Below are 21,742 nucleotides of genomic sequence, written 5' to 3'. Positions count from 1 at the left end.
GAAAATGTAACATAAAAAGAGGTAGGAAATAAAAACACCCATTTCACATGAGGCTGTGTGTATGTAACTATCTTCATCTTTACCAGAGTATTCACAGTTTTTAGTAGGGTTTATCTTCAAAAGTGTCATTCAAGGTTTTTTTTTTTTTTTTTTTATTGCTGGAAACAAACAAACGGGAAGTGTTTTAGCTGTACATGCTGTATCTCCTGCTCCTTTATGGAGAGTTGTCAAAGGAATCTTGAACACGTAAACCAGCTGTGCTCTATTAGTAAGCTGTCAGATGGATGCAAGTCAGTCATTTTGAGCAAATGTCCACACTCTGTTCTTCACAGCAGAGTCTTGCATGCCCCTTTTATGAGCAGATGTGTTATTGTAATCTCACATAATGCAGTTATTTAAGGAAAAAGGAAAAAATAAAAGAATCACAGAAAGATATTTTTTAGTTGGAGTGGACTAGCAACATCCACTTCCATAATATAATGAAAATGGTTTATGTGGCTCTAAGAAAGCATTTGAGGAGGAATGTCTTTCCAGTGAGATTTACCCAGGGACAGTGGCAGAAGAGATGGTTTCGGAGATGGCAAATCGCAGTCTGTTTTGTCCTGCTGATTGTGACTATCTCCCTTATGATTTAAGCTGGAGCTCAGTGGTTGAATCCCACTTTGAAAGCCTTTGCAGCCATGCTAGGGAGTCAGGTACAGGCAGTTACCCCAGAGACGCTCCTTGGCAGTGCCAGACATCTACAGTGAGGGAGGGGCCTATCACCCCAGGCTGCCCTCATCATAAACAGGTGCTTTCAGAGCATGATTCATATGGCGTATTTGAGATGTCTACCTTTGCATAAGAGGAATTATTGCTGACAATTATGCCTGTGTTTGGCAAAATAATCCCCACACATGGTTTCCCTTTGCTGACACTGATGAGTTGCAAATGTAAAAAACATCTATGAAGTTCTGCATCTTCCAATATGATTAAATGCTTTATTCTTTAAGGATTGTCAGTTGCCTGCTAGTTATGGTTTGGGCTTTGATCATGGTGATTTAGCTGCAGGTTCCAGTGGACCTTTTGTATCAAAATATCAACTCTCCTTCCCTAAAGTAACAGTGCTTGAACGTCTTTAATCCAGCCAGACATAGCAACTTCCATGAGAGCATCACTCGAATGTTCTTGTGGCATTTATGGTGGAAAATTGGACTATCTGTGTTACTAATGCATGTTAAAAATTATACATATACTTGTTACTATGAGTACATATTGGACAATTTCATGTAAATATTTTGGTTTTGTGCTAATACATAATATTTCATAACAGAAGAGAAAAATGTGGGGATGAGATGTTAATTCTGAAGTCTTTATACATTGCCCATCAGTGTTACAACAGCCCTTAAAATAAGTCAAGTATTCAAAACCAGTAAATTAGTTAATTAATTAACTTCATGCTTTGTTTTGTTGATGATTGCAGACATCCACTTTTTTAGTGGGACTCCTTTCTCTGGCCCATTTGTATTTCACATGGGAAAATTATTTTCCCTTGTTCTCTGACTATACAGAAAATGTATTTATATCAATGAAAAAACTGGTTCAATAAACAAGAAAGCAGAGACTATATTTGGGAGATGTTCATAAACACAGTTCAAAGAGGTGGAAAAAAATAATATATTTACAAAAGCATTTGTAATAACAGCTCACAAACTTCACCAAATGTTTTATTCCTATTAGCTCAACTGCAATTGCTTTGTCACTTGGTATCTTAGCCAACTTATAAATCTCTCCTCCAGGCAGGAAACCTATTCTATTTTGCCATCATCCTTCACATTAACCAAGCATCTTCTGCTGCTGTACTTGACGAGTAAAATCTAAGGAACTTTTAAAACACTTCAATATTTTTTAATTCAACACCACCATACATTAAAATTAAAATCCCTCACTTTATATTACTTGATGAGTCTTATAGAAATTGTGAGTTTGTTTGGTTGGTTGGTTGGTTAGGGGAGGGTGGTTTTAATGACTGATTCTTGTAAAATACCTTTGGGAATGCAAGATCAAGGCAGAGTAGAGATGTCTGCTAGAAGATGATAATTCAGGTAAACACATTCAAGGGTAAAAATGCAAATGTTGAACTGTGATTGACTTTTCTTCTATATAAGTTTATTTACCTAGCCAAAGCAACAACAATTTCAAACTAATTCCAGATCCGCTTGTTGCAGCCCTGATTCAGGTGGGTCTGGAGGACCACATTACAAGTTTCGTTTTCACCTTAAAAGGACATGTTTACAGCCTCAACCAATTGGAGTCAGACCACCGCACCTGGGGCGGGGTCACTTGAGGTCATATATACCTGTGTTTTTGAATAAACTTGGGATTTGCTTGAACATCACATTGGTGTGTGCAGTCTCCCTAGCGCCTGGTTTGCAACAATTGGTGGACCCTCGACGTGATTTGAAGACATGAAAGCCACCTGCAGACCTGCCTAGAACCTTAAGAAGTGGCCTCCGAGAGCTGCTATGCCCCAGTTTTTTTGGGTGCTTTGTGGAGAAGCCTCCGAGAGCTTCTGTCTCCCGTAAACTTGGGAGTTTTGTGTAGTGGCCTTGAGAGCTGCTGGAAGAACATGGACTGAAAGAACCACGACCTTCGAACCGGTGAGTTAAAGAAACATGGGAAATTCCAACTCGACTAAAACGAACTTATTGCTTGATAAATTTGAAAAACTAGCTCGTGTTACAAAAACAAACATTGAAAGACAAGCATTACAGGAATTTTTGGATTGGTGCTTTAGTCGGGTGCATTTAACCGATGCCAATTCCACGCTTTCCATAGAACTGTGTGATAAAATTGGGGCAGATTTGTGGAATTTAGTACAAACTGCAACCGACGAATTTTTACAGCTCATTCCGTCATATGCAGCTGTAAGGAAAATGGTGTTAGAGGTAGAACGAGCCCGTAAAAACCTTGATCTACCGGAGAGAAGGGAAAAAAGTCTGTTTCTGCAGGGCGATTTTTCCCCTGAACATCCTTCTGCACCGCCGTGGGCACCGCTGCTCGCAGAAACGCCGCCGCGGTACCGCTCTGCCACACCGCTGCCGCCCGCAGTGCTCGTGGAACCCCCGCTGTGGTACCCATACGCGGCACCACCCGCTCCCGCTCTGGAAAACCCGGCAAGACCACAGCAACCATGGAATCAGAGCTTTTCCACGCCGTTCGTCACCGCAAAAAGCCAAGAAGTTGTCTTTGCACCGCCTTACAACTACCAAGAAACAGCCTATGCACAGCAAATGAGACCACCGGCTGCCGCTGTAGAAGCGGCCGGACCTCAGCAGCAACCTTGGAACCCCACGAAACACACCGCAGAAAACCAAACTGTGAGTGGCTTTTATTTAAATCCTTACTCCGAGAAGGCGCGATGGGGGATACCCTCAGCCGAGAGAGACATGTGGAGGGGGGGACAAACCCCGTGGAGTTTCTCTCCCCCTGTCCATCCACCTTCGGCACTGGCTCCGCCGCCGCTGCCGCCAATGCCCTGTGGGTACCTCAGGGCTGAAGTCGCCCTGCCGCCGCGCTCCCCGCCGCCCTGCGGGTATGCCAGAGTCGCTCCGTTGCGGCAAGAGGCGGCCGCGGGAGACATTTCGGCAGGACTCGAAACCACGTGGCCAGGAAAACAAAGAGACCACATGATCGAAAAGCCTGCGAAATCAAACAAAGGAATTGCGCGCCCTTACCACAAGGCGCAAAGACGGCCCAACCCCCCTCCCTACTGCATGCAAATCACAGCACATGCGCCAGGCGCGGGTCCCCCGCGGCCCACAGGGGACAAGGACGGCTCCAAATTCGCCCGCTCCTGGGGAGAATCGGTTCCCGCGCCACCCCCACCACCTCCTCCGTGGATCGACTACGTCATGGAGAGGGGAGAGACTCCTCCCCATTGGAGCGGAGCCACCGGAGCTCCCCCCGGGCATTGCCTTCACTGTGCGCCATTCACAGCGCAAGCGTCAGCTCTGGGCGCGCAGGACCCAAGCTCTGCAGCACCAGCGGGGACTCCCTCCCCAATAGCCTCGCGCTGCCCGCAGCTGCCAGCACCGGCACTGGAACCCCCCGCGCCGGTAGGGACTTGCCCTGCGCCGGCAACCTGGTACCTGCAGCCTCCATCACCGACAGCCACACCCACCAGCTGTATCCCAGAATGGAGAGCAAAAGAAAAAGAAGCCTCTGTTTGGGACATGCTGGGGGGAGCTGGGAATCACGATGTAGTAAAAAAGGGATTTGAAAGATCCAAAAATGCTGCTTTAGCTGTCTTTTCTAACCTTCCTAGAACAGGGAAGCCTCTGGTAACTCAAAAGACCATTTCAGAAGCCTTCACAGCTATGGTGAAGCCAGATGGAAAGCATCTAGCCACCATAATTCAAAGGGTAGTTAAATCCAGAGAGTATCTAAGTGTATCTCTTGCATTTGTAACTTGTCTTGTTGCTGTTACTAATCAAAATGTATGGATAATGCTTTCTTAACAGGCAAATCTAGAAAATTTCTGCTCAGATAACATGGTTAAAGCAGGAGAACCAAACAAAGTGTGCCTTATAGGAATACCTTATCATAACATCAAAGATTTCATTCCTTTTGGTATTGAGGAAGCAAAAGTGTCCTGCAGTGGTACTGGAGAAACCATAGCAGACATCATAAGGCAATTGAATACTTCCTTAGAGAGAGATCCACAAGAGCTAAGGTTAGTAGGAGCTCTCCTTAGAAATGAGTTGTGTTGAATTTCACCCTGTGCATTCTAGTGTATCTGAATGGTCAAACAAACACTGGTCACAGCAATATTTTCCTGTGGGAAGCACAGATGTCACTCCTCATAATAAGAGTTACACCAATAGCAGTTGGTGTTGGAATGTTGTTGGTTCACAAAATACAAGTTACCCCAAAACAAGATTGGTTCACACAAAAGGTAACTGGAGAAGAGTGTTGCCTCCTGGATATTTCTTAATTTGTGGTAATAGAGCATGGCCTGGAATACCTGCCCAGGTAAAAAGTGGACCTTGTTACTTAGGCCAGCTGACCAAATTTACACAATCAATACAAGAGCATGTTAAGTGGTCTAGTCCTCAAGCTGAGGAAAACACCATAGAACATTGGAGTGATACAGGAAATTTGCAAGCAGCAGTTTTTTCCCCAGTTGGTGTAGACAGAGCATTACGTTTAGTGCAAATGCTTAACTACTGAGTGCAGGAACAACTAAACATCATTGCCAAAATGCTTAATGATTTCTCAACAGATGCTGATAGGATAGAACAAGCAGTATTACAAAACAGAGAAGCCGTAAGATTCTTGTTGGTGATTCATGGTTACCAATGTGATGAGTTTAAAGGAATATGTTCCACAGAATTAAGCAAACACTCCAAAAAAGCACAAGCAGTGAAAAATAATTCTGACAAGCTAACAGCTAACATTTCTCCTTTAAAGAAATGGGTTCATTCCCTAAGCCTAATAACCTGGCAAGAAGCAGCACTGATTCAAGGAGTATTGATCCTAGTTGTTATTATGATTTGTTTGATTGTTCTTATTTGCAGGAATAGTCATTAACTGTCCAATCAAACAAGAACAGTCCAGTTCAAGAGCATGTTGTTTAGCCTATATTTTGAAATTCTGTTAACTTTCAGTTAAAGTGCAGTTTTGAGCTTATTGCACTACCAAGTTGCCCAGCAGGCTGTAGGGGTAAAGACACCTGTCCCCTCAGCTGCTGAACATTTTCTGCAGAATGTAAGTGGTTATGTTTAGCCTTTGTGAATTTCCTCTGTGAATTCAGACTTGTGTACTGCTTTACCAAGAGTGTATAAGGACTAAAAATCAAAGCTTCATTCTCAAACCTCTGTGATGGCCACACAGAAGTTCTGAGAATGGACCTTGAACATAAGGAGATTTAGCTCAGCTGGACTAAACTTGCTTCTTTGCTAAGTTAAGTCACTCTGCACTCTTGGACACTTTGCACAAAGTTTAATAAAATTTGTAGTTTGTTTACAGTGGTCTGTGCTGTGACGACTGCACAGGAAGACCACAATTTCACGCGTGAAAGAAAAGTTTCTTGTTTTGCAGTAGTTGTAAGTTTGCCAAACATACATGTCTTAGTCATGTATTAGTTTGTGTGAGTTTACAAAGGTTACTGTACCTCCTTCCAAAAGTTCTATTTTGAAAAGAGAGCGGGAGGTAGGGACGTGTAACCTGCAAAATACCCTGTTAAGTCTTGAATTAGCAAAATTTAAGATTTTCAAAATGTTATTTCTCAATTTTCAAAATTTTCAGCCTTTCTGTTCAAGTTGCAATATGCATGATGTGTATTATGTTGTTTGCATTTTTGCTTTGTTCTTTGAAACAAAAGGGGGAGATGTTGCAGCCCTGATTCAGGTGGGTCTGGAGGACCACATTACAAGTTTCGTTTTCACCTTAAAAGAACGTGTTTCCAGCCTCAACCAATTGGAGTCAGACCACCGCACCTGGGGCAGGGTGACTTGAGGTCATATATACCTGTGTTTTCAAATAAACTTGGGATTTGCTTGAACATCACATTGGTGTGTGCAGTCTCCCTAGCGCCTGGTTTGCAACATCCGCTATAAAATAAATTGAAACTCCTTTAAGTCAACAAGTTTACATGTTGGGTTTTTTTTAACTTAACCTAGATCTCATATGGTAAAACTCTGCTCAAATGTTTCATCTCATCAGCTTCCTGTTGTGCTCCAGAAACATGAGAGAGAACTCAAAAGAAATTAGCCCAACTGTAAATGTCTCCAAAACAATTAAAATTGCACAAAAACATACCACCCCTGATCCATACACAACAGCATCTCTGACTGAGTGTATTGTACATCTAATTGTGATCTATCCTCTCAATTAAACTTTTTTAATCAGTAAATTCCCCTGCCTGGGAGTTTAAAATTGATGAATGACAAAAATTCTGCAGAACTGACACAATCCTGCACAGAGGACAGTCTGCCTGAATGCTTGCAGGGTGTTGGAAGGAGGAAGATTTCCTGATGGTACACATACAAACTGGGAAAGTTTCCTACTTCTGCAGACTTTACAAGATAATTTAAAGAGAATGTGCCACAGGACATGACATCACCCAGAAAAAGTGGAGGAAGGAGCGCAGGTAAAAAAGAATACTGCAGCATCATTTGCTGTTTTCACACCATCCTTGGTTTTCCCCTGCTATTGCAGTGCATCTCCCTTCTGAACAGCTCTGGAGTTATCTTAAGGTTCTTATTTAATTTCTGAGAAGATATGGCTGAAACTGCATTAGGCCCAATGCCGTAAATCCCAAGCAAGACCTGTGCAGCTTGCAAGTGCCTTCAATAGGTACTACTTCATCATGTGACATCCTTCATGGAGCAATATAAAATAATGAGCAATAACAGTGCTACTGTTAATTACCATTAATAATGATAACTCTTTTTATTTGGACATGATGGATGACTTGTGTCTTCATCAGATAAAAGCTTCCCCTGCAGAACCTGCTTCTTGTTGACAGTATTTATCTGTCAACTTTTTTCTGTTCTCCCACTTCCCAGAAATATTAATATTTCCTTCAAAACCAGTATTCTCTCTGGATAAGAGTGCATTAGCACAAGGAAATGTCAAATAGCCCAATTCAAGCACTTTTAGAAAACTGACATAAAATTGAGACTGTAATAGTATAAATAGAGAGTGCAATTACACTCCACCAGAGAAAAGAGAGAAATCGAGAGACATAGAGGCAGAGTTACAGATAGCTAGACATCCGTTACGTGTCTGTGCTGAAACACCCCTATTCAAAATAGGAAACACACATCTAACCACAGTGTCAAAGAAAACACATTATACTAATGTTCATTTATAGCAAATGTCAGGGACTGTCATCCCGACTTTTCCATCCAGAGTCAATCTCTCCTAGAAGGTAAGAGGAGCTGCTGTGAAAGGCGCCCCAGCCAGGGGGGCAGGTCCAGGCAGGGTGTGATGTCTAGGTATGGAATGATGCTTACCCCCATATACGCACCTAAGGAAATCACATTTGACAAGAGCAAGAACTAACACATCAAAACTAACATGGCTGACATTTTGGATCTGACCCACACGCTCTTGCTGTTTTGTTGGTGAGGGTTTTCTCTTTTCTTTTCTTTTCTTTTCTTTTCTCTTTTCTTTTCTTTTCTTTTCTTTTCTTTTCTTTTCTTTTCTTTTCTTTTCTTTTCTTTTCTTTTCTTTTCTTTTCTTTTCTTTTCTTTTCTTTTCTTTTCTTTTCTTTTTTTCTTCTTTTCTTTTCTTTTCTTTTTCTTTTCTTCTTTTCTTTTTTCTTTTGTTTTTCCTTTCTTATTGTTCCATTCATTAATGTAATGAAGAAATGCAGCAATGAAATTTAGGATGGGTAAGCAAGTGTAGATGCTTTTCAGCTATAGATGCCCTCTTTGTCTTCTGCCCCACTGGAGAAGAGAGATTGAGAATGGAGAACAGCTTGGAGTTAGAAAAATATCATTAGTGAAGTAGCTTTTTATTTTGGCAGATTTTGACTCAAACCCCCACACTTTAGAATAATTCAAAAAATGAAAGATATATTTATTTGAGTAATTTCATTGATCTGGTGCACAGTTCAGTGCTATGAACAGCTGTATCAGGGCAATTAAGAGTATGGGGAACCTCACAATGAAATATGACCCTGGTGGAATGGAGAGTCTATTGGTAAGCAACTTATGTGGTTTTTTTAGGAAAGTGCTATACAATATGTAGGATTTGTATAATCAAGTACTTGAAATTACAGCTTGTTGAAGTACGCAGAAAAATGTAAAAAAGAAAATTATGGAAAAACTATGGCTGTGATATAACTCACTGGGGAAAGAGATCTTGAGACCATTTTCAATGATTTTTAAAGAGTCTTGATAATCTGAAGAGGTCTCAGGTGACTGGAAGTGGGCAAATGTCCCAGTCTTCAAGAAGGGTAAGAAGGATGACCCCGGACATGACAGGACTGTCAATCTCCCTGCAATGACTGGTAAAATTCTGGAGATTACTATGGAAGTTACTGAAAAGAATATGGAAGCCAGTTCAGGAACTGGTCACAGTCATCACAGGTTCTTGAGGGAAAAGTCCTGCCTGACAAACTTAATTTCCTTATAAGACAAAGTTCTCCACCCAGAAGACCAGGGAAAGCCAGCTGATGTAATATTTTTTGATTTCAGTAAAGCTTTTGATACTGTCTCTTCTAGCATCCTTCTGGACAAAATGTTAAGCACACAGCTGGATAAACACCTCATGTGATTGGTGAGCAAGTGGCTCACAGGACAGGTGCAAAGAGTGAATGGGGTGACATCAGGCTGGTGGCCAGTCACCAGTGGGGCTCTGCAGGGCTCCATCTTAGGTCCAGTGCTCTCCAGTGTCTTCACAAAGGACTTGAATACAGAACTCAAAGGTATACTGTTTGCTGACTACACTAAGTTGAGAGGAGCTGTTGACTCCATTGAAAGCAGAAAGTCCCTGTAGAGGGAGGGCGAAGCAAAAGGGCAGAACCCAAAACATCAGTGATATGCAGTGTGGCACAGAGGTGTCAGGTGACAGAGACCAAGAGCTGTCCCAGTGGGAAGATGACAGAGACCAAGAGCTGCCAAAGGAGAAGACAACAATGGCAAAGAGGTGTCACACCAGAACTGGGAACACATCACCATCCACATCCTCTGTGTCAAATCTTTGTGCCCAGAGCTCTTTCAGGATCCTCACCCTTGTCACCAGGAGAGTTTCAGCTGTCCCAGCAATGTGGGCAGGGAGGTGGCAGGAAAGGCAGACAGTGACCTGCGTGGCATGCCCCCTGCTCCTGCAGCTCCCACAGATACTCCTCCCACCAACAGCCCTCTATCTTCATAGGAAGCTCAGGGCTCTGCATAGGGCAGGGCTGGTGCTACAGCTTTGAAGGATTGCCAGCACCTGGCAGGTCCCCAGAGATGGTGGTTGGCACTGATTCTGCACAACATCCAGACGAAGAGGTATGGGGTGGCATACATGGGATGAGTACAAGGATAACACCCCAGGCACTCAGCTGCCCTGAAGGCATCGCACTGTCTGACCATGCTTGGGCACATTCCAGCTGGGCACAAATTATTGAACTTCAAACTGGTCATTCTTTGAATGCAAGGATGTCTTCTGCTCCCCAAATTGATGGTTTAATGTACGCAATATAACTTGGTAAGGTTGGAAAATCACAGTGGTTTCTTGTGGCCTCAGTGTCTGTTGAGCTGAAACAGTAATTTTCTAAACAAAACATCTCTATTTGAACACCCAAATGTTGAGGCATATGTCAAAAAAGACAAAGAATTTTATGTTCTCACAAAACACAAACAGTTTACCAACAGAGAAGTTCACTGTCACCTCAGTCAACTCTGCTTTTCAGTCAAATGTCATGAACGTTATTTTGCACTCAGCCACAATATATGTGTGAGGTCTTTTTTACAACTATTTGCTTTCACATAATTTTGCAATTCCTGCATTTTTAAATTTATGCTCTATGACAGGCTCTGAACTGAAATGTTCTTTAAGGTGTTATCTGATGGCTTTGAACAGTCATACACAGCTGTGAGTTGCCAGAGTCTAACATCCTTCAGCCTGGAGCTTGGGGTTGCAGGCTGAAGGCTGTGATCTCAAACTTTTACTACCCTTGCTCTGAAGGGGAAGGAAAAGAATTAAAAGAAACTTGATGAAAAAAGGCAAACAGGTTTAAGAGGATAAACCAAGAGGATTTCACAGGAGGCTGTGAAAATCTATGAGTGAAAAATAGCTGAAGAAAACCAAAGAACAGGAAGAAATAACTCCTTTTTAATATTTAGTAGCAAAAAAATATTGCTTGGATAAAAGGAAGTGAGAGAAGGACCCTAGATATTTTCTGAAATACACACGATATATAATGCAGCCTCAAATATTGATTTTATTCATGTAAAAGTGACTGATCATGTTAATACAACTAATTTCTCTATGATAAGGCAGTTCCCTGCAGATGAGCATCAGTAAAATGTTTATACCATAGTTCTGCATCCTACATGCTGGAGAAGAAATATGCGCATATTAGAAAACAAACAAACAAACAAAACTTTAATGGTGTGTAAGACAGTCTTAAGTTATTACATAGATGCAATTTTTTTCTGCCTCTGCCTGTACAGACAAGTTCCCTAAATAATTATCAGCCAAAATACAGCAAGCTTAGAAATATCAAAAAACCAAACATAGCTTTTCTGGCTATGAATATACACTGTCTGGAGGGTCTTACCATGGGCTTTTTAGAGGCTAGAAGCACATTATTAATCCCTTTAGAAAAATCCCTTTTATACAGACATAAATCTCCCACTTTTATTGTCAGTTAAGGTGGCAGTTACTAAAATCATTATATCTTTGGGTATGTGGAAAATTTGCAAGCCACAGAAGAAATTTGTTTCTTCATCATGCACAAGCATCACTCACATGTGTGGGAAAGGGGGAATTTCCTCATTTTGATGTGGTGAAGTTTTGAGGGATTTTAACCAGTCCTTGAAGAGATGGATCTAGTTAGCAGAAAGGTTGGGTGAGATAGATGCTTATTTCTTGCTTTTTAAGGATAACCTATTTTTAAGGGGTTTTTAAAAACGCATTTTACCTGTTTATCTGTTAACTTCTGTATCTCAAATGAAGCTATGAAGACAGCAAGATGGGATTTCCCCATCAATGAGGATTACTTTTAACTGACAGTTAAAAACATATCTCAACCAGGTGCTGGTTAAACTGCCCCATACTGTCTGCAAAAATCAGGGCAGTGTGGCTAAAAGCCTTGGGGTCAGAAATGGCAAATATCATGTGATGGTCAAGCTGTGCAGAGTCAGGATGTAAATGTCCTCCTCTGGGCTTTATCTGAAGCATCTGTTTAGCACCACTGACTCTCCAGGTGGTCAAGAATTTTCCTTAAACTTAAGCAAGTCCTCAAATACCCATCTTGAAACAGAGATGCTTTTCTGAGTTGAAGTCCTCACCTCTTAAAGCAAATCGCAACAGTATTGCAAAAATATGTGGATGGGAAGCTGTGTACGTATTCTGAATTACCTTCTGTCTCCCCAGGATTAACACAATTCATTAGTCACTTCTTTTCCTCAGATTAAGTGAAGAAAGAAGACCAAACTGCAGTCTAATGAATTAGTAATGTCATCATCATCATGGCTAGGCTTCGCGAACGAAGATTTGAGAAGGGCACTACCCACGCTTGCTGCAAGCGTGCTGCTGGCTAAAAAGGCCGATACAGGATAGGCAGGTCCGGTCACAAAAGGCACAGCGGAACGTCTCCTTAGGTGACATTGGCAAGGAATGGTTCTTTCTGCGTTGTCTTTTCTCCTCAAGACTGACTCTCCGTGCGTTCTCAAAGGAAGCAGCAGCGTCGTGAACGGTGTGTCTCCAAGAACCCCGATTGGAGGCCACAGTGGACCATTGGTGGCAGTCAATATGGCCAAGGCTGAGGTGTTGTTTCAGGGAGTCCTTGTATCTCTTCTTCGAGTCTCCTCTCTTGCGGCAGCCGGTGGCGAGTTCACCATAGAGCACAATCTTCGGAAGGCGGTGATCCTCCATCCTGGAGACATGCCCTGCCCAGCGCAGCTGCGTTCTCATCAGCATGGCCTCGATACTGCTGACCCCTGCCTGTTCAAGAACAGACACATTGGTCACATAATCAGACCAGTGGATGTTTAGGATTGAACGGAGGCAGCGCTGATGGAAGCGTTCGAGAAGCCGCAGGTGGTGGCGGTAGATGACCCAGGATTCAGACCCATATAAAAGAGTAGACAGTAAACGTTTGAATATTGATTATTTCTTATCAGAGAACAAACAACAGTTCTGAGGACCTGACTATACATTCCTTCTACTGCAGTGTAGGCAATAAAACCAGGAGCCATTGTTTCTTTAAAAAAAAAAAAAAGGGTAAAAGCTTCTTCTCTCACAGAGTCACAGAAGTTTTGTCAGAAGGTACTGACCAAGGCAGCTGTAAGAACTGCATTCATCTCTGTTCCTTCCACCCATGTTCCTCCTTTGGAATCCCACATAGGCTCCCATGGTCACTGTCTTACACAGAAAAATCATGACTAAAATGTTCATCTCTCTGCAAATTCAGGTTAATTACCTACATTCTGGTAGCCTTTTTTCACCTTCTGGTTAGTTGCCCTTTTTAAAGGGCATAGGAATTGGCCTTTTGTAACCTCTTTTTAAAGTGGATTAAATTCAACAGAGCAGAATGCATAACTGAGAAAATATCTTTTTTTTTTAATCGTTCCCAAGATAACCACAAAACAACAATTAAACATACAAACAAAAAGGCTACCCTGAAAAATGTACATTTGGATTCTATACATTTTGAACAATACAATCTATCTCATTCATCATAACTAGGAAACTGAAAACCAAAATTCTTTGTGACAAATTTATTGTAATTCAATTTTTTATTTCACATGCATGCATATTTAAATATCTATTACTAATCTTCATACATTATTTTTATATGCAAAGCTAACCAGAATTAAACACAATCACAGGTACAAAGGGGAAATACAAAGTTTACAAGCAGGTGATGCACTCTACAGTTGGTGTAGGGGTCAATGTTTTTTGTAAACAAGAATAACCTAGGGAAATCTTTATTGTCTACCTAAAACAGAAGTTTTCTGTTACTAGCCTAGAGAAGCATATGTTTAAAATTTTTCAGGTAGAGTATAAACCAACCAAACTAAGAAAACATTTCTTTTCCTTCTTCTGGAAAAAGACTGCTAGAAATTGTTAAAAATAATCCCCTTCAACTCATCTGTAATCCATGCCAAACGACATGATACTCATTCATAGTCTCCCATTATATTAGATATTCCAACTATTCACATTAAAGAAACAACTTGAGTTCAATGCAGCACAGAGAGTAAAAATGGTGGGACAAATTCAGTTCTGACTTACCAAGTGTGGTTATTTTGGATTGCTATCTGATTAACAAGTCCACAGCTCATTTTAATTTACTTCGCCTCCTTTATCGTCATGCAATTCTACCAGCTTTAATAGAACTAAGCCAACTTTAGGTCAGTGCGATGAGGATCAGACTCAGGATCAAATAATCAATGTTTGGTGTAGGATTTATAGATAAAAAATCTGAATTTCTTTCACCACAGAGGAAAAAAATAAATATTTTGCCATAAGGTCTCCAACTCAAATTAAATTCTAGTTCCAAACAATCAAACTGATAAACTACATTACTCTCTTAAATAAATGTAGACAAAAGTGGGCATTTTATCTTAAGGAGAAGGAAGGAGATAGAGAGAAAAAGTTATTTTCTTTAGGAGACCTAAACGTGATGTGGAAAACACAAAAACAATCTTAAATTGTAGTGTAATCCCCAAAACAAAAATTTTCAGTAATACTGTGCCCATAGCAGATAGGTCACAAATATGTAAATCATTTTATCTATAAAATACTGAAGAAGAAATTGATTTAAATAATTTTATTCTAACTTGAGCAAACAGCAATTGAAAAAACAGAATTACAATGGACTAGGGGTCTGGCTTGGTAAAAACTCTTATCACCTGTGCTGATGTGTAAAGATTGTTTCAGGATGAGCAAGAGGAAGGAAAGAAATAGAGGAAGAAAGGAGAGCCAGCTGCTGCTGGATGATGAGGAAGAGAATGGCTTTGCATCATGCCTGCTCTCATAGCTTCAGCTTTGCCCCATAAAGCATCACCATATGGACAGGATCACATTATACACACCCCTCAACTCAGATTAATGCTTAGAAAGGTTTTTGTGTTTTTTATTAACACAATTCTTGCTAGTGTGGGTTTTCTGAGCAATTTGTGTTATACTTATTGCTATATTGTTCTTGGGGTCTGTGTTATCTTTTCTTAATTACAGTCACAGTTGAACACTTGATTGTATGCTCATGGGTACCCTCACCTGCAAATAGCCATTATGCTTGAAGCAGGTGTGATAGGGTTCCTGGAGTAGGAAACCACCATGTCAGGGAAGGGTTTATTTAATTTAATTTTACTTTATAGCATTCTTAAATTATTTTATTATTATAACTATTTATTTATTCTGTCTCAGGTTTTCCAGGTCAGCTGCAATCTTTTTACACTGGGAGTTATTCTGACCTCAGCTGGATGTAACCCCACACAGACTGACCCACCCGGGACCACTCCAAAAGCAGGGCTGGACAATATGACCTCCGGAAGTGCCTCTTGCTGTAGAGTAGCGCATGATTCAGTGAATTAATTTAACAGAATTCATGTGTGTGTAGGTATGTTCAACACTCCCAGCTGGCCTTCCCACAGAAAAGATGTGGAATACTGCACACGTTTTCCCAGTTGTCTTTACGTTACAGCCCTACACAGCTAAATTGCATCTTGAGCTGTGACTTGAGCAGTGTTATCAAGCCATAGAATGCTTCCTGTGAGCAAGTTGAATTTAACCTGTACCTAGACAAAGCTGGTTGTAACTATATGTACCAAGCATTCAGACTACTCATGTCCTTCCTGCCAGCAGCTACTGTGTCTCAAAGTAACTTTTCCTTTGTGAGCCCTTTATCAGAATGTGCTGGCTCTGCACTGTCAGTGTGCACAGCAGTGCCCATTCTGATACCTGATGTGATGGCTATCAGTAACCCTGAACTGGCCCTTTTTTCTTCCAGCCACCAAGCTCTGCAATTGCAATCATAACTCCACAACCATTTAACCAGACTGATATGATAAGAATGAGGAGTAAATCAATCTGCAGGCCTGTGTAACCATCCTGTGTTGACCAAAACCTAGAAAAGAAAACAAACCTATTTTGTACTCGGGGTTTTTGAGATCAGAACTTTATTTGCCAACAGCAGGACACATTATAAGAGACTCAGAGGAAGAGATGGGGTATCATGTCTTGGAAAACCAGAGAAGATATTTATCGACAGTTCAAGGGCAGTGCACAGATCTGAGATGTAGGTGCTTTCTTATAATTTTCAATTTCAGAAACATCAGCTTTAGAGCCAGGCGAAGGGAGTGAAAAGAAAAGGAGAGGAAGCAGCAGAGACATAGGTTTGTGTGTTTTATAGGAATGGTCTAACTGCTCTCAAAGTCACAGGGACAGTAAGAGGAGATCTACCAAAAGTTTCAGAGATTAATTTCAATTAATTATTTTAACCTGGTGGGGTTCCATTTGCAAAATTAAACTCAAACCACAGACATTTATTTAGTGAGTAACATCACTCTCTCTACGCACCTGCTTCCAAGCCATCTGATGCAGCTCTTGAGTCCTGCAAGGCCCTTGTCAAAACTGCCTTATGAAAGGATATCTGCAGACACACAGTGTGAGAAACGTCCTATGGCAAATGGCCTTCACCCAAGGGATGACAGATGTTGCTCTGAAGATTTCTGCCCCTGCCCTCCACCTCATGCCATGTCAAGAAAAAACAGTGATTCCACTTGTGACCTGCGTGGTGTGCAGCACTGATGATAATCAGGCTTTCCACACTGTGCACAATGCTTCACAGAGAAGCACATTATTCCTGACTGTAAATCAATCACATTTGACTTCCTGATATGCTTCAGAGGTAGGAATATCAATTTAAATAGTGTTTCTAATTAGCACATCTGCAAGTGATGTGTCCACTCCAAAAGCAGGACAGAAAAAGTGCAGAAGAATCTCAGCAAAGATATCCCTGCTAGGAAGAGAGTGAAGTTTGCAGTTAACATGTTATCAAGAAGACCATTATTGTCAGTACCTTGGTGCAATTCCAATTACAAGTAAAAAAAAAATCAAAAATATTGCAGAGATATCTGCAGTGAGTTTCAAATTCAAACAAAAGCAATGAAATAATGGGCACAGATAGGCAAGATGAATGAAAAAATGAGCCATTATGGCCCAGCCTGACAGGCAGCAGACATCTTGCCAAGGAGAAACAGAATCATCTCAGTACCTACCCACAGAATGCCATTTTCATATAACAAAGATGCAGGCATAGAATACCCAAGAATTTTTCCCAGACTTTGTGTGCTGCAGTTCCTAAAACTTCTCCAGCACATTGTCTTGTCAGATTCTTTTTCTTTCCTTTTAGCTATCCATGGATGTTTCTGGCTCAGATGACATTTTAAGTATTAATAGCAAAAAAAGTATTCCCTTGTGGCATAGTGGAAAAATGCCTACTAATTGACAAAACTACATTTTGTAACAATTTCCTTGTCCTTGGTTTCTGATGCTTTCTTAAAAAAAATAAAAAAATAAAAAAATTGAAAATGTCCTGCATGTCTTTAGAAAAGGCCGAATTCCAGCTCAAGTATGAGCTTTACCAAGTGAAAAGCTGAGAAGTCTGCACTGCTAATTACTGTCTAAACATTTAATAAATATTCTTTCTTTTTATCCTTTACCCTTTTAAAAAATGAAAGGCTGTAATTTACATGTAGTGTGGGTCCTAATTGCCTCTTCATAATATCTGCTTATTTTTATTTTCTGCCTTCTTTTAGGAAGAGGTGGAGCATATTAAAACTCTGATCTACATGTCTACAGTGCTCCACAAAAGCACCCTAGCTCCCTTCCTACAGAAAGCAGAGCCCCAGTCAGGATTTCCTATGCATCCTCCTGTGATCTCAAGTGAGATCTGTACTGAATTAAATTTTTAATTACATGATAGTTATCTGCAAGCATATGTGTGCCTGTGTGGGCATACAGCTATGTATTTGGTATAAAAGTCTGAGTTTTCTTGCTTTTCTGTTTTGTAACTTTTTCAGTGTGGACATGGTTGCAGGATGCATTCAGCTTCTGAGGGTTCTGTCTGTTTTTTACACCAAAATATGTCTGCAGGAATGGCTATGTTTGGGCTCCATATGCAGGTTCCAGCCATATATTCAAGCTGGACAATAAAGCAGAGGATAAACAGCTGATACACAAAAGGCACCGTCTAGACAGTGCCCCATCAGTCTGGCTAAATTTGGTGCTGGTGCTCTCAATGGGATTGTAATATAATTGTTGTGGTGTCTGCATTCAATCCCCCCACCCCCACCCCCACACCCCCCTTGTCAAACATTGTCACAAATATATATCCTTTTTCCAATACAATAGCCCCATGGACCCAAACTGCATCATTGGATGGAAGCAGCTCAGAAACATACACCTAAGAAAATATCTGCTAATATGCAGAAAGCCTGTTATTTATTTACTGGAAGGAAAAAACTAAATCAAAAACAAAAAAAAATTGCAACCAACCAACCAACAAAAAAAAAAAAACTACTAAATTTTTAATCAGAATGGAAGTAATTTGACTGTCAGTCAAAATATAATTATTTTAATTAAGAATCTAAATATTCTTTCTTTAAATACAAAAATAAACTTTTGCGTGGGCACAAAGTAAAGTCATCTTCTCCTGCAAACTTATTAATTTATCAAAGAAAATTTTACAAAATTCAGATATATCCATGTGGAATCATATCTATGAATCATAGATTGCAATGAAGGGAAAATAAAATTTTAAAAACAATCTTAGTAAGCAAAAAGTAAGAAAAAATGTTGCAATTTTATTGTCACATAAAGAAAAGAAACTAGTGGTCAATTCTTTAATTTCTGTGAAGAGATTATCTTATTTATTTCTATTTGTTTAATTATTTAAAAGATATTTGGCAAATATTAAAAGCATAAACTTATTTAGATTAAGAATTGCTTCAAATATTACAGAAAAAAACAGTTAAAATTCTGAAATCTATAAACATTTTTTCAAGGACATCAAGTACAATCATAAAGCTTCAAAGAGAACAAAAAAAAAAGTAATTAAGAGCTGTGTCGCTGATGTCCACAGACATAATAGTAGAAATCAAAACATGCAAATAAAATGCTGAGATACAGCGTCTCTGCTCTAGGAAAGCAAAATACAGAAAATGTGTTTCTGATTTGCCTGTCTACACAGTTGTGTGTTATTCTCTGCTCTGGTTTGTCCTTTTGTTTCAAGAAAAATTATTCTAAGACCTATAGAAATAAACAAGACTCTGGCATGATTTTAGACATTTTAAAGAAACATCCCCCTGACTTATTATACTTTAGAGAGTGTTGCTTTCCATGTGTATCACTAGCTATTTACATGCCATATTGAGTTCACACTCACATTTCAGGCAGAGACCATGGAAAAAACCATGCTGCCCCACACCATGTAGCACCTGGACTACATCCTTGCATGACCACGCAGCTTTCATTGCAAACAGTATAGATTTATTCCCCATTATTTACTAATTCTGGCAGACTGTGGCCACAAGCCTGAACTATGCCAAGAACTCAAATATACAATTATGCTGCAAAAAAATCAAGAAATACTCTTTACCCTCAAAACTCTGGTGTTTCTCATTCCCTAAGTTTCCTCCGTAGAAACATTGGTTCCAGCAAATTTTCTGCAGTCTGAGTGAGGGGAAGAAGAGAAAGGAAACCCCAAGCAACAGGAAGGAAAATAAGTCCCCCCATCTCTGCCTAGAAATGTCCTGAAGGATCTGGCTGAGCTGCAGGTCATAACCCAGATGCTACTCACTGAGAGAAAGGGGAGATGGCAGAAAAAATATAAATATGGGGGGAAATACATTAAATAATTGAAGTGTAGGTATAGCGTTGGGGTCACCAGACTCCCTGGAGAAGGGAGAGCAAGGTGGGGAGGGTGTCGGGTTTGGGGCTGATGGATTTGGAGGCTGAATGTTTGTGCTCCTCCTGGGTTGCCTCCCTCCCTGCGTCCTCTGTGTTGGGTGACGCCGAGCTCGGGAGAGCTTGGGGGCTCTGCAGCTGCACCTCTTGCACTTGAATAAAGAACTTTTCTTTCTGGAGGGGGCGAGAACCGTGAATACCTTACCCAATAAGAGATGGGGCATATTGAAAACTATATTAAATTACCCTGATTAACAATTTAGCCACGAACAGGGGAGCTTTGGGAGATCTCTATAGTTAGGGCTGGGGGCTATTCATGCCAGCAGCTAAGAGGTCGAAAGGTTTCTGAAGTTCACAGGCTCAGAGCCTTTGTTATGCTAACAGGCAATCTCAAATCAGCTGCCTGCTGGAGTGTGAAATATAAATGATTCCTTGAGAACTTCCAATAAGTTGTCACTCTTGTTATCCAAATACCAGGACAGGCTGCTAATTTACAGCAGGGTCCTTTTCTCGCGACATCGCGAACTCTAAATGAATGCTTTTGTACTTCAAATAATCTTTTTAAGGAAGCTGCCCTGCTGTAATAGCCCAACTACCTTTTGGGTTTTGGCTATGGAAAGGAAAATTGGGATTCCTCCGAAACTGACTTTCCCCGTGCCGGAGGTGTTTGGAACAGGAGGGAGAGATGGTCCCAAATTCAGCAAGCCAGCACCCGAGGTGAATGGGGGCGTTCAGTGAGTGGAGGTAGACTGGGCTCTGCGAGAGCCGAAACCTCGTCCCCCGCCTTGCTCTGAACAAAGCCCACAACAAGATCTATTTTTCCAAAGCTACCTGTCGCCCGCATTAGGTGTGATTTAGGGCGCCAGGAAGACTGCACTCAGGCGGTGGGCGAGGTCTGGGGAGGGTCTGAGCTTTGGGCACAAAGAGAAACTCACACCCTTTTGCAGGACGCTAATGCTACGAAGAGGAGAACAATGATATAATTATCTTTATACACGAGGAAATCTATTAGACGATGTGATCTGCTCTTCTTCGAGCAGGGGATGGAAGCCTCCCACGTGAGACCCCCGGTGGGGGTGAGGTGGGCGCGCAAGGCGCCGCGGCGCTGCAGGACGAGCGGGGACCATCCTCACTGGGGCAACAGTGACCACTGCTATAATGAAAATGACACCAGTTACTTTGCTTGCACTGAAAATACAAATGCTCGTGTCCTATTCCAGGGAAGGCGAGGAGGGGGCTGGGTCCTCCAGGCACACACTTCCGCGGACAAGGAAGACGCACGCACACGCGGGTGTTTTGAGGGTTTAGTCTGGCTGAAGGAGGAGTTGCGGGTGCTAAGGGCAGGTTCGGGCCTCTGATCCACGGAGCGCAGAAAGGGGATGCTCTTTGCCGGTTCCTCGTACTGATACCGACTGGACAGTGTTTTCTTTCGGAGGTGGGGGCGGGGAGAGGTGATAATTGTTCCTCTAATCAGCAGTTATTTTCCCTTTTCGAAATTGATCTCGGCATTTATTCTCAATAAGCTTTTATAAAAATTCTCTGAAAATAAGAGAAACAAAAGTTTGGTTTATGCTGTTTGCAAGAAGAGGGGAAGAAAGTTTTGAAGGTTTTACAATTTTTTTGAGGTTTGTTTTTTGGTTTTGTTTTGTGCTTGGTTTGGTTTGGTTTTGATTTTTTGTTTGTTTTTGTTTGGGTTGGTTTTTTTGGTGAGCGGACGCATGAACGGGAGTTATTATTCTGAAACACCAGTTACCAATTATCCGTGTAGTCTGAGTTACTAATAACTCTTACCACTTCCAACGAGCTTTGCATTTAACATAGAGCTGACGAAACAGACATTAAGTGATGCTGGGATTTTATTTTGCATTTCGAGTCTTTTTTCCCTTTTCTTTCTTTTTCTTTTTCTTATTTTTAAGGGAAAGAAGTTTTCTATTTTTGCACCAAGTTTTCAAATTAAAACCCACCACGTTCAAGCTGCTACTGAGTGTTTATTAGTAAATTGCCAATACCAACTTAATCAATAATGTCTGGAGCAGATAATCCTGAACTGAACGGTCTGCATATTCATGACAGTGCTGCTGACGGTACTTATTTTATTGACAAATAGCTTCACACCCTTATT

The 21,742-nt window shown here is 41.0% G+C and overlaps 1 protein-coding gene across 14 annotated transcripts in view; it reads left to right on the top strand.

Annotated features, from left to right (window-relative positions):
* Positions 1–17,207, top strand: part of LOC139685103 (uncharacterized) — a 140,935-nt gene extending 123,728 nt beyond the window's left edge. For 12 of the 14 annotated variants that reach the window (XM_071581708.1, XM_071581705.1, XM_071581699.1 and 9 more), the window contains one exon: positions 2,208–6,527. In XM_071581708.1, coding sequence (XP_071437809.1) covers positions 2,655–4,499 — 1,845 coding nt within the window. In that variant the 5' untranslated portion in view covers positions 2,208–2,654 and the 3' untranslated portion in view covers positions 4,500–6,527. Of the gene's footprint in view, positions 1–2,207; positions 6,528–15,078 lie in introns of those variants that run through there. The other 2 variants (XR_011700030.1, XM_071581713.1) reach the window with 2 other exon arrangements.
* The last annotated feature ends 4,535 nt before the right edge of the window (positions 17,208–21,742 follow it).

The sequence above is a fragment of the Pithys albifrons genome, chromosome Z (genome assembly GCF_047495875.1).
Source record: "Pithys albifrons albifrons isolate INPA30051 chromosome Z, PitAlb_v1, whole genome shotgun sequence".
Lineage (NCBI taxonomy): Eukaryota > Metazoa > Chordata > Aves > Passeriformes > Thamnophilidae > Pithys > Pithys albifrons.
Note: the sequence above shows the minus strand (reverse complement) of the source record. Positions and strands in the feature narration are given on the sequence as shown.